The sequence below is a fragment of the Oncorhynchus mykiss genome, chromosome 20, assembly GCF_013265735.2.
Source record: "Oncorhynchus mykiss isolate Arlee chromosome 20, USDA_OmykA_1.1, whole genome shotgun sequence".
In the NCBI taxonomy this organism is placed as follows: Eukaryota; Metazoa; Chordata; class Actinopteri; order Salmoniformes; family Salmonidae; genus Oncorhynchus; species Oncorhynchus mykiss.
The window spans coordinates 42,587,683-42,600,928 of NC_048584.1; the positions used below are offsets into that span (position 1 = coordinate 42,587,683).

The following is a 13,246-nucleotide window of genomic DNA, read 5'->3' on the forward strand; positions in this document are numbered from 1 at the left end:
CGCTATGCTGATTTTGTATGTACAATAAAATCTCTCTTCCATACATGTATGTATATATATATTTTATTTAAATTCACATAGGTGCTCATAAGAGTGGTGGTTGATACTGCCCCATCCCAAACTGAGCCCTATACACAAACTGCCCAATGCACTTGTGGATATTTAAAGGGTATGACACAGGAGTAACAAATCCTCTCACATCTCCATCTGTGCGTAAGGTCGATATGGGATTGGGAAAAATCAGCGCAATGGATTTGGTTACAATAGTTACACTATATAAAAGACAGTAAACTACCATAGGCATCTTCAAAACACAGGATGTAAGAAAACACGTACTTTTATTAAAACGTAAAAACGGCAGTAGTCTCGAAGCAAAACACTGTCACCCAGCAAAACACGGTCACCAAATCACAAAACATGTTCAGAAGCTTGTCATTGTCTCTCGCTTCAGTTCTGCGGGTTGTGACAACGATCCCAATCCTTGTATTGGAAGTCCATGATCTGACAGCTGAACATGTATTTTGGTGACGACCTGAAAACAGAAGAACAATCATTATTACATCATGCGGTAATTATGCCCAACTGTAAACTAGGGCTAGGCTACCAAAGAAATCAACTCAACCACTTATTATAGGATTATTTCGTATTTCCCCCTTAAAAAGTTAACCGACTCCATGGATTGCGAGGCTAAAATGTCAGGCTGCAACGCTTTCAACAAACCTAGGTTAAATCAGAATTTGTGCCATTTGTACACTGAATGTAGGCTAGCTAGGCCTAATGCAACGTTTCCAGTTATCTAACATGTCTGTTACAACATGTTTGATACAATGTAGCTACACGCAATCAACGCATAGGTCAATTACTTACGCACCCTACCTCACTTTCATGCCAAGTCCAGTTTCTTCTGTGTTTCTGAGAGTTTATCCTGCAGTCGTTTCTTTCTCCAATCCAGGAACTTCCTCCGCGCTCGGTTGGCCTGCCATCCAGAAAGGAAACCGACTGCGAATGAAATAGCGATTGCAACTTGCAGCGTCCTCTCAGAAACGTCCGCCATATTCACCTCTGTATGTATGTCAGTTTGTATTGCTTTTTAGTTGTTCGGAAAAGCCACCCAACATGTGTCGTGCTGTGACGTGTCTAAATATATGAACGCACCATACCGACGGTCCTACAGAATGTCTCGAGGGCCAAACGTCGAAGTAAAATGCACGATTGAGAATTATAATTTATCTCCGGGAAAACGGTGCCCTCTTGTGCCCAGAAGGAAATCTAGACAATGGAGTGCAGTCTTCGGGAGAGAAAGGTTCACTGTTGCTCTGGAGCAGAGTTACCCAAACTCGGTCTTGGGGCTCACTCTGGGTGCACGTTTTGGTTTTGCCCTAGCACTACACAAGTTTCAAGTTGGATATTCACACTTTAAAACCTCAATAGTTTTCAAACCACCTGAGCCACAGACTCCAAATAAGTGTCATGATGTTGGAAAAATTGCACAAAACATTGCACAGGTCTTATTTTCATAATTTGGACATGAATTCACTTTCCAAAGCTAATAAAAGTGGAAATGTGAGCAGCATTTTGTATTCTGAGTTGAATTAGCTAGGGAGCATAAACAAAGTACAAACTTTTTTTTACATTCAGATTTCAATCCTTGGTCATGTGACCTACTGACTTCAAACAAGGTTCAGAATGTCCACCGACTACCCATCTATATTTCACACCCTTACGTTTGTCCATTTTCATCTCACACATTTTTACACAAATTTTTCTCAATTTCAAATTTCAATAGCTCCTTGGTCATGTGACCTAGACCTCAAACTACTTTCAGAATGTCCACGGACTGGCGGAGACGGGCGCCACGAGGCATGCAGTGCGGTAATGCAACCGATCCTGGAGAAGCCTGGTGGGAGCCCCAGGGAGAGTTATCTTTTCTTTGTGAAGGACAGGGCGCCCTGGAATGGGTTCGCCCCGAGAGAGGGGCCCAAGCCCTGGAATGGGTTCGCCCCGAGAGAGGGGCCCAAGCCCTGGAATGGGTTCGCCCCGAGAGAGGGGCCCAAGCCCTGGAGTGGGTTCGCCCCGAGAGAGGGGCCCAAGCCCTGGAATGGGTTCGCCCCGAGAGAGCAGCCCAAGCCCTGGAATGGGTTCGCCCCGAGAGAGCAGCCCAAGCCCTGGAAAGTGTAACGGTTCCGGCATTGTCCGGTGAGATCTCCCTGGCCCTTGAAAATCCGGGGGAAGAGGGTGTAAATCTCACGCCGAGTCGTACCCGTAGCCGCAGCAGGTCTCCAAGGCAAACAAAGCCTCTGGCATGTTATAATGTAGGTAAGGGAAGTTGGCCAAAAAGAGCCGTAACTTCGGGATAAGGATTGGCTCTAAGGACTGGGTCGGTCAGGCTGGGGTGCGTAGCGGGGCATGGATCTTGCTCATGACCTATGAAGTGGGGAGAGGCATCTCCAGCTTGTCTGGGGAGGGAGACCTACATCTGATGTGGGTAGTACCATTCACGCCCATTGATTTGCTGCGGAACCATAAAACGGAGGGAAGAAATCTAGGTTCCCACTGGGCACGGATCACTGAATGTCAACTTGATGAAATTCAAAAAGGAGCATACCCACCTGCTGCAGTCACACTCAAATCCCCCGTGGGGTGACTGTGACCCCCCACCCTCGTGCCACAGTGAGGAATAGTAATGAAGCACTGGTAAAGGTGGTTCCTATGGTTCTGTCCCGGAGGGCTGACTGGGCAAGTAAATGATTAAAAGGGGATAATTATTTTCTGTTGCTTCTTCCGAACACCCGGTCGACGGTGCCGCTAGATACCACGAGGGGTATTTGGTCCTCAAGCCTATAAGTATTGCGCTGGCACTTGATGTCGATTGAGTGTAAAAACCCAGTTAAAGTCCGCTGAAGGTGTGTAGCAGAAGCTGATGTCCAGTTTGGAAGACCGAAAAGCCTCTGATGATACCACCGGGCGTGACTCGAATGGATGTCAATGTGATGATGTCTGACCGTAGTATGCTACCCTTTGTGGTCGCACTCATACCACCTTCGGGGTGGCTGTGTCAAAGTGAGTTAATTGGATGAAGCGTAAACGGGTAAAGGGTAAACGGCTGGACATAATGAAGAGTCTCGAGGTAGTCAAATGCCTCGTCTAATTAGTGACGCGCAATGAATGGATGAACGAGAAACGTGTGAGATGAAAAGGGACAAACTAAAGGGTGTGCAATATGGACGGGCAGTCAGTGGACATTCTGAACCTTGTTTGAAGTCAGTAGGTCACATGACCAAGGAGCTATTGAAATTCAACTATTTTAATAAATCATTTAAAATAGTTCGAGATGTAAATTGACAAAAATAAAAAGTGTGCGCAATGTGTGTCTATGCCATCGGGTTAGCTAGAACCAGTTTAAAGTTTTAGGAGTAACGGTTAAGAGAGCTATTGAAATTAGAACAATTTGATTGGTCACTATGTTGACGGTCCCTAACTGCCTTTGGTGGACGTAAGGAAAACTACAGGCGAATATCTGTCGAATATCCAACCTGAATCCGTCTTTACCTCAGTGCACGACACAGCTGATTCAAATAATCAAAGCTTGATGAGTTGATGCGCCAGGGAAACCCTGATCCGGAGAGTCCAATGAGACACTCCCTGGGATTCTCAGCCGTAAGTATCGCCCGCAGCTGGGACCGTGTCAACTACAATTCCATGCGCTGTTTAATTAGAAAACTTTATTAATCCTCGCTTTGCAATACAGTTTTGGAAATATAAAGTCCTCTACTTTCACATCGCATCAAAATTATTTCACAAATACGAAATGAACACTTACTGTACACCGTTTTAACCGATTTAAACAGTTACAACCAACAGTATTTTAAAGAAGTGACCTTCCTCTGTTATACACAGGTGTTCGGAGCATGGTCACCTCGGTGTTCTGTCCGTCATCCATAAACAAGCACTGTTATGGTCATGTGGGAACCCTAACCCAGTGTGTTGTAATTTAAAAATCCAAAGCAGCCTTTTATTTTATTTTTTATCTCAATATCAAATCAATTCTGGGTAACATTTAAATACCTTACAGTGATTGATTTCAATCCAAATGGTATTTATTTTTTATTTTTAATTAGCTTCTTAGCAAAGAGCCATTTCTCAAGCAAGAATTTAGCATGGAGTGGTCTGAGTGGGGAGGTGAAAACGGAAAACTAGCTGTTATTGGCAGAAAGGTTTAGAATGCTTTCTCATTGGTCCATTCAGGCCAAAACTCAATCTCACTAAAACAAGCAGACATTTCATGCAGACTTTTCAAACAGTTTACACCTTAAAGGGCATTTATCATTTTCAAGGTATTATTCCAACCTCAGTGTGGAAATATACAGCATATAACACATGGGGGGAAAACACAATTAATTGCACTGGGCCTTTAACCTTTTTATTTGAATGATTTCTTGCTTATGTGAAAAATAAGGTCCTTTCCAAAACTGTACTGCAAGTGATGCATGTTAACGTTCAGACCACGTGGTGAGGCTCTTAACAATGACATCACCTGTTAAATCCACTTCAATCAGTGTAGTTGAAGGGGGAGGAGACAGGGTTAAAGAAGGATTTACAAAACCTTGAAAATTTTAAACCTGGCTTGTGTACGTGTGCCATTCAGAGGGTGAATGGGCTAGACTAAATATTTGTGCCTTTGAACAGGGTATGGTAGTAGGTGCGAGGCGCACCAGTTTGAGTGTGTCAAGAACTGCAACGCTGCTGGGTTCTTCACACTCAACAGTTTCCAGTGTGTATCACGAATGGTCCACAAACCCAAAGGACATCCCAGCCAACTTGACACAACTGTGGGAAGCGTTGGAGTCAACATGGGCCAGCATCCCTGGGGAACGCTTTCAACACCATATAGTCCATGCCGCTGATGAACTGAGGCGGTCCTGAGGGCAAAGGGAGGTGTTCCTAATGTTTCGTACAGTGTATAATCATTTTCTGTTACGGCATTGATTTATCTGGCCAACTCAGAGCTTAACCAGAATGTCATCTACTGTATGCGTACATAAATGTGAGACTAGATAGCCCAAAGACCAAAAAACAGAAATGTAGAAAAACAGAAGGAAAATTTTTTTTTTTTTATACTCAGATGCAGATATATTCAGATTACTATGGCAATGGTCAACACTCACATCTCCTATTATCACTACAAACCTTACCAAGAATCACCAACCTCCCCCTCTCCCTGACAGCATCAAGAATCACCAACCTCCCCCTCTCCCTGACAGCATCAAGAATCACCACCCTCCCCCTCTCCCTGACAGCATCAAGAATCACCAACCTCCTTCTCTCCCTGACAGCATCAAGAATCACCACCCTCCCCCTCTCCCTGACAGCATCAAGAATCACCAACCTCCCCCTCTCCCTGACAGCATCAAGAATCACTAACCTCCCCCTCTCCCTGACAGCATCAAGAATCACCAACCTCCTTCTCTCCCTGACAGAATCAAGAATCACCACCCTCCCCCTCTCCCTGACAGCATCAAGAATCACCAACCTCCTTCTCTCCCTGACAGAATCAAGAATCACCACCCTCCCCCTCTCCCTGACAGCATCAAGAATCACCAACCTCCCCCTCTCCCTGACAGCATCACCAATCCCCCCCTCTCCCTGACAGAATCACCACCCTCCCCCTCTCCCTGACAGCATCAAGAATCACCAACCTCCCCCTCTCCCTGACAGCATCACCAATCCCCCCCTCTCCCTGACAGCATCAAGAATCACCAACCTCCCCCTCTCCCTGACAGCATCACCAACCTCCCCCTCTCCCTGACAGCATCAAGAATCACCAACCTCCCCCTCTCCCTGACAGAATCACCAATCCCCCCCTCTCCCTGACAGCATCACCAATCCCCCCCTCTCCCTGACAGAATCACCAACCTCCCCCTCTCCCTGACAGAATCACCAATCCCCCCTCTCCCTGACAGCATCACCAATCTCCCCCTCTCCCTGACAGCATCAAGAATCACCACCCTCCCCCTCTCCCTGACAGCATCAAGAATCACCAACCTCCCCCTCTCCCTGACAGAATCACCAATCCCCCCCTCTCCCTGACAGAATCACCAATCCCCCCCTCTCCCTGACAGAATCACCAACCTCCCCCTCTCCCTGACAGCATCACCAATCCCCCCTCTCCCTGACAGCATCACCAATCCCCCCCTCTCCCTGACAGCATCACCAATCCCCCCCCCTCTCCCTGACAGCATCAATAATCACCAATCCCCCTCTCTCCCTGACAGCATCAAGAATCACCAAACCCAGCATCGTCCAGGTTAGGATTTGGACAGGGTAGACCTTCACTGTAAATAAGAATTTGTTCTTAACCGTCTTGCCTAGTTAAATAATTACCAATTCCCCCCCCCCCCCTGACAGCATCAATAATCACCAAATCAACACATCTTAATAGCTTCACAAATGTATTCCTTTCAGAAAATAACTTACATTCATTCATGTGACAGCACATTTCCAGTGTTCCTTTTCTTGTCATTTGTCTTAAGTTGCATTTACACAGGTTGCCCAATTCTGATCTTTTGGCCCCAATATTGGCAAAAGATCTGATCTGATTGGGCAAGAGATCAGAATTGGGCAACCTGTGTGAACGTAGCCTTACACACAGTAAAGAGGTTAGACATTGCATTAGCAGAAAGATTTCTGGCGGATATATTTACAGGTACAGTACATTCAGATCAGAGTGATAAAAAGCTCCATCCTATCAGATCAGAGTGATAAAAAGGTCCATCCTATCAGATCAGAGTGATAAAAAGGTCCATCCTATCAGATCAGTGATAAAAAGGTCCATCCTATCCTATCAGATCAGTGATAAAAGGTCCATCCTATCAAATCAGTGATAAAAAGTCCATCCTATCAGATCAGTGATAAAAAGGTCCATCCTATCAGATCAGAGTGATAAAAAGGTCCATCCTATCAGATCAGAGTGATAAAAGGTCCATCCTATCAGATCAGTGATAAAAAGGTCCATCCTATCAGATCAGTGATAAAAGCTCCATCCTATTAGATCAGAGTGATAAAAAGCTCCATCCTATCAGATCAGAGTGATAAAAAGCTCCATCCTATCAGATCAGAGTGATAAAAGGTCCATGCTATCAGATCAGTGATAAAAAGCTCCATCCTATAAAGCTTTCCAGACTATAGATGCTGTTGTTTAAATATCAGCAGAAGAAACTTAATCAAGAACAAAAAAACACAAAAAAAAAAGGATTCTCAGATCAAAAGACAAACCAGTTTGCATAATTCTTAAGATCACAAAACAAAAGCTTTGAACAACCAAATCACTTGCTTGTTTTGGAGTTATTGGCAGAACATAAAATAGATGAATACAGAAGCTACTCTATAGCCATGTTCTCTGGTCTTTACCAGGGATTAAACTCCTGTTCACTAACACTAACTAACGAGGGTCAGGGGATACCACTAAGGCTTCTCCTGTTCACTAACGAGGGTCAAGGGATTCCACTAAGGCTTCTCCTGTTCACTAACGAGGGTCAAGGGATTCCACTAAGGCTTCTCCTGTTCACTAACACTAACTAACGAGGGTCAAGGGATACCACTAAGGCTTCTCCTGTTCACTAACGAGGGTCAAGGGATTCCACTAAGGCTTCTCCTGTTCACTAACACTAACTAACGAGGGTCAAGGGATACCACTAAGGCTTCTCCTGTTCACTAACGAGGGTCAAGAGATACCACTAAGGCTTCTCCTGTTCACTAACGAGGGTCAAGGGATTCCACTAAGGCTTCTCCTGTTCACTAACGAGGGTCAAGGGATTCCACTAAGGCTTCTCCTGTTCACTAACGAGGGTCAAGGGATTCCACTAAGGCTTCTCCTGTTCACTAACGAGGGTCAGGGGATACCACTAAGGCTTCTCCTGTTCACTAACGAGGGTCAAGGGATTCCACTAAGGCTTCTCCTGTTCACTAACGAGGGTCAAGGGATACCACTAAGGCTTCTCCTGTTCACTAACACTAACTAACGAGGGTCAAGGGATACCACTAAGGCTTCTCCTGTTCACTAACGAGGGTCAAGGGATTCCACTAAGGCTTCTCCTGTTCACTAACGAGGGTCAAGGGATTCCACTAAGGCTTCTCCTGTTCACTAACACTAACTAACGAGGGTCAAGGGATACCACTAAGGCTTCTCCTGTTCACTAACGAGGGTCAAGGGATTCCACTAAGGCTTCTCCTGTTCACTAACACTAACTAACGAGGGTCAAGGGATACCACTAAGGCTTCTCCTGTTCACTAACGAGGGTCAAGAGATACCACTAAGGCTTCTCCTGTTCACTAACGAGGGTCAAGGGATTCCACTAAGGCTTCTCCTGTTCACTAACGAGGGTCAAGGGATTCCACTAAGGCTTCTCCTGTTCACTAACGAGGGTCAAGGGATTCCACTAAGGCTTCTCCTGTTCACTAACGAGGGTCAGGGGATACCACTAAGGCTTCTCCTGTTCACTAACGAGGGTCAAGGGATTCCACTAAGGCTTCTCCTGTTCACTAACGAGGGTCAAGGGATACCACTAAGGCTTCTCCTGTTCACTAACGAGGGTCAAGGGATTCCACTAAGGCTTCTCCTGTTCACTAACGCTAACTAACGAGGGTCAGGGGATTCCACTAAGGCTTCTCCTGTTCACTAACGCTAACTAACGAGGGTCAGGGGATTCCACTAAGGCTTCTCCTGTTCACTAACGCTAACTAACGAGGGTCAGGGGATTCCACTAAGGCTTCTCCTGTTCACTAACGAGGGTCAAGGGATTCCACTAAGGCTTCTCCTGTTCACTAACGAGGGTCAAGGGATACCACTAAGGCTTCTCCTGTTCACTAACGAGGGTCAAGGGATACCACTAAGGCTTCTCCTGTTCACTAACGAGGGTCAAGGGATACCACTAAGGCTTCTCCTGTTCACTAACGAGGGTCAAGGGATACCACTAAGGCTTCTCCTGTTCACTAACGAGGGTCAAGGGATACCACTAAGGCTTCTCCTGTTCATTAACACTAACTAACGAGGGTCAAGGGATACCACTAAGGCTTCTCCTGTTCACTAACGAGGGTCAAGGGATACCATTAAGGCTTCTCCTGTTCATTAACACTAACTAACGAGGGTCAAGGGATACCACTAAGGCTTCTCCTGTTCATTAATGAGGGTCAGGGGATACCACTAAGGCTTCTCCTGTTCACTATCGAGGGTCAAGGGATTCCACTAAGGCTTCTCCTGTTCACTAACGAGGGTCAAGAGATACCACTAAGGCTTCTCCTGTTCATTAACACTAACGAGGGTCAGGGGATACCACTAAGGCTTCTCCTGTTCACTAACAATAACGAGGGTCAGGGGATACCACTAAGGCTTCTCCTGTTCACGAACACTAACGAGGGTCAGGGGATACCACTAAGCCTTCTCCTGTTCATTAACGAGGGTCAAGGAATACCACTAATCCTTCTCCTGTTCATTAACACTAACGAGGGTCAGGGGATACCACTAAGGCTTCTCCTGTTCACTAACACTGAGGGTCAGGGGATACCACTAAGCCTTCTCCTGTTCACTAACACTAACGAGGGTCAGGGGATACCACTAAGCCTTCTCCTGTTCACTAACACTGAGGGTCAGGGGATACCACTAAGCCTTCTCCTGTTCACTAACACTAACGAGGGTCAGGGGATACCACTAAGGCTTCTCCTGTTCACTATCGAGGGTCAAGAGATACCTCTGAGGATTTTGCTTTAACGCTAAATCACTCAATAGAGCCTTATCATGGGCGTAAAGCAGATGCATGAGGCAAATGTCCTTGTGCTGTGGCAAGTAATATTCCTTGTACAAACAGAGCTCTTTCATAATACAGATTTGATGGCTCCAATTCACGAGATGCGTACACTATGTAAATACTAGAGGAAGACGAGCTTCACATTGAGCCAGGCTAACATACTGAAAACTGACTTGAACGGCAGGCATGTATTCACAATGCTTCAATACCAGACTTGTGAGGTTGTCTTCGGGAGTGTCTAATACATTGATGCAAAAAAAAGAAAACAAACAACAACTTTATTTTAACTTCACTCAATTTAACTTGGCAGGAAATTTGAGGTTTGTAAGTACAGAGAAACGTCTTTACGTAATGTTACCTCACAGCACAAGGACGTCAGTTACTGACGCATCTTTACAGGACGTCAGTTACTGACGCATCTTTACAGGACGTCAGTTACTGACGCATCTTTACAGGACGTCAGTTACTGACGCATCTTTACAGGGCGTCGTTTTCGGACGCTTGAGGTGTTTCAACATATCAGTAGTTATTACACTTCAATAAATATAATGTAAATTGGGACCTGCTATTGGGGGTAAATATAATATACAAATCTCATAAATATTGAAATGGTAATCCCAAATTTAACCATTGATCCAGACTAGTACCAAGGCCTATTGTCACTTTCACAAGAGCATGCATGCAAATATGAACAGGGGATGCTTGCAATAACTGAGCCAAAAGCAACAAACAATACAGAAAACCACAACATGAACATTTGAAAAATCATCCCCCCCCTCCCAAAAAGATCTTTATGAAATCAAGTCAGAATCCCATGCAGTTGAATGATACCATCTACTAACCCGACTAAACCCCATGTTGCAGTGAGACTGACTTCACATAGGCCTAACTGAAGCCTTCACAAAACAACACTGAATCATAAACACTTTACATGAAGAAGAAAACAAAAAGAGACCGTAGGGCACAGAATCATAGTTCTACTAAAAACTAAAAAGGCAACAAAACAAGTTTGAGGTGAGAAGTGGGTGGCACAGAGTAGCCAGTAAGTAAACTGCTACCCAGTTTGACAACGGTGCCACCTGATAGGCGGAGGTCATTAACCAACAGGGAGAGGAGGAAGGCAAAAAAAAAAAAAAAGAACAGAACATTCTGTGATGTCATAATAGCAAAGGTTGAGACATTGGATTCTAACAGAGGAGGTGCGGAGGTCATTATGATGGACGCAATAAATGGGATGCTTCTTTGACTACTTGCTGCCCAGTTATTGCTGCCGTTTGAAATACCTAAGCCAACAGGTAAATCATGTCTAGTGTGGTGGTCCTTCAATATTCTAGCGACAAGCACATTCACATTGAATAGCTTTAACTGATGTATAAAACAAGAAAATTGATAGCAGCTATGGGAATTGCTTTTGGGGGCCAAAATAGAGATGTCCTGTCCAAACTGCAGGTAAATTAACCCTTCGCACTGGGTGAGGAACTCCCACACCGACATAAGATAAAATACTTTAAAAAAAATCACTATGTAGACAAACTGCTGCCAGTAGTTATGTACCTTTCTTACAACTACGTTAGACAAAACACCACAAAACAGTCCTTACTAGGCAATTCAAAACACTAGACATCACCACTGGCTGTAGAGGGGTGTCGTCATGGTCCGGGGTTTGGAGAAGATAGGGCACACTTTATTAGTGAGATGGGCAAGTGTGAAACGAACAGAAGTGGATACTTGTACTGGACTCGTAGTGCAGCATCTCAAAATAACCAAAGTATCAAGATTCATAACATATATCTTAACCTGACAGACGTACCAACAGAACTTCATCACTAAAAAGAGACTAGAGAGTTTGAGGAGGCTGGTGAACCAAGGGTTTATAACACCCCATATCTGTTACCTATGATGCGTTAATAAAGCTATGATGAATGTGCCACAAGCAACAGGAGAGTGGACCCTCGTTGTGACATGCTGAATTAAAAGGGCCAGTCAATTATGATGAATCAGCCTCTTTGGTCCCTTCATTTGATACAAATAGAACACCGCCTTTTTCACAAAGATGGACAGAACAGCAGCAGACAAGGCAATATTCATATGTTGAGAGAAACTCCCTTTCCTCCATACCGAAGACTGGAGACTCAGCAGGTTTTGGCTTTAGTGCACTCTAGAACTACGAGAATAGATATTTACACACAGTACCAAGAAACTAACACAGTCTCTGTGACCCTTAGCGCTTACCTGCCACACAGGGTTCATGACATGAGACATTACATTAGCTTTATTAATAAAACCTCTATTTGAGGAGATTTTAGAGACAAATAGTTCAAAGATATTTAGAGTTAAATTATTAAAATGGCTTTTTCCAGTTTCCTGTGGCGGCTTCTCGGCAGCTTCTTGAAGGGTGACATTGGCATATCATCATGGCTCCTCAGACGACTTTAGCAGCTCCAGGAATGCCCCAACCGCGCCAAAATATCCCTACAGAAAACATACAACGTGGTAAATATAGTATTATTACTAATACTCAAATTACAATTATGAACTCTGGGAGCTTTGGGGGTAGAGTTGACAACATTCAGTCTGACAGAATCTAAATCTTCCAACTCAAATCGAGCGTTGTACCTCGTGCTCTAGGAACAGGGCCTTCAGTTGTCCCTTGGACCAGAAGTCCATGGCGTAGGCCAGCAGCTTAGTAGACACGGTGTTGATCCGTAAGAAATTCCCAACAAACACAACTCTCTCGATTTTCTGAAAGTGAAAAATGTCATAGTACTGGCATCAATTTAAATGTTAAAAAAATATCGCCTGTATCCAAAACATGCAGAGACGATCAATATACAGTTCATAACAGAACTCCAGAAACATTGTTTTTTTTAAAATGTATTTATGTAGTTCTGTCCTTGAGCTGTTCTTGTCTATTAATGTTCTGTATTATGTCATGTTTCATGTGGACTCCAGGAAGAGTAGCTGCTGCTTTTGCAACAGCCAATGGGGATCCTAATAAAATACCAACAGCCAATGGGGATCCTAATAAAATACCAACAGCCAATGGAGATCCTAATAAAATACCAACAGCCAATGGGGATCCTAATAACATACCAACAGCCAATGGGGATCCTAATAAAATACCAACAGCCAATGGGGATCCTAATAACATACCAACAGCCAATGGGGATCCTAATAACATACCAACAGCCAATGGGGATCCTAATAAAATACCAACAGCCAATGGGGATCCTAATAAAATACCAACAGCCAATGGGGATCCTAATAACATACCAACAGCCAATGGAGATCCTAATAAAATACCAACAGCCAATGGGGATCCTAATAAAATACCAACAGCCAATGGGGATCCTAATAAAATACCAACAGCCAATGGGGATCCTAATAAAATACCAACAGCCAATGGGGATCCTAATAAAATACCAACAGCCAATGGGGATACAAAT

The 13,246-nt window shown here is 44.4% G+C and overlaps 2 protein-coding genes and 1 long non-coding RNA gene across 7 annotated transcripts in view; 1 reads left to right on the plus strand and 2 right to left on the minus strand.

The window, feature by feature from the left end:
• Positions 1-45: 45 nt before the first annotated feature.
• Positions 46-1,317, minus strand: LOC110499497 (mitoregulin-like). Of its 3 annotated transcripts, none has more exons than XM_036956369.1 (2): positions 868-1,317; positions 46-532 (listed from the first exon to the last, which is right to left on the minus strand). In XM_036956369.1, the coding sequence occupies exon 1, from the start codon at positions 1,052-1,054 to the stop codon at positions 884-886; it is 171 nt and encodes a 56-aa protein (XP_036812264.1). In that variant the 5' UTR covers positions 1,055-1,317; the 3' UTR covers positions 46-532; positions 868-883. The 3 variants fall into 3 exon arrangements, with proteins under 3 accessions (XP_036812264.1, XP_036812263.1, XP_036812262.1); XM_036956368.1 differs by having other exon boundaries at positions 872-1,315; XM_036956367.1 differs by having other exon boundaries at positions 877-1,312.
• Positions 1,318-6,321: 5,004 nt separating this feature from the next.
• On the plus strand, positions 6,322-10,937 carry LOC118942074. Its single transcript, XR_005038025.1, has 2 exons — positions 6,322-7,006; positions 7,156-10,937. It is a non-coding gene; the product is annotated as an uncharacterized LOC118942074 (long non-coding RNA).
• LOC110499498 (pantothenate kinase 1-like) overlaps positions 10,078-13,246 on the minus strand; it is a 47,500-nt gene continuing 44,331 nt past the window's right edge. For all 3 annotated transcript variants that reach the window (XM_036956370.1, XM_036956372.1, XM_036956371.1), the window contains exons 6-7: positions 12,417-12,542; positions 10,078-12,272 (exon numbers count right to left, since the gene is read on the minus strand). In XM_036956370.1, the coding sequence (XP_036812265.1) occupies positions 12,213-12,272; positions 12,417-12,542 (186 nt within the window). In that variant the 3' untranslated portion in view covers positions 10,078-12,212. The remainder of the gene's footprint in view (positions 12,273-12,416; positions 12,543-13,246) is intronic.

What these genes read in the sequence shown, in the direction of transcription:
- LOC110499497 (XM_036956369.1), bottom strand. Translation starts at nt 1,054, where the DNA reads ATGGCGGACGTTTCTGAGAGGACGCTGCAAGTTGCAATCGCTATTTCA.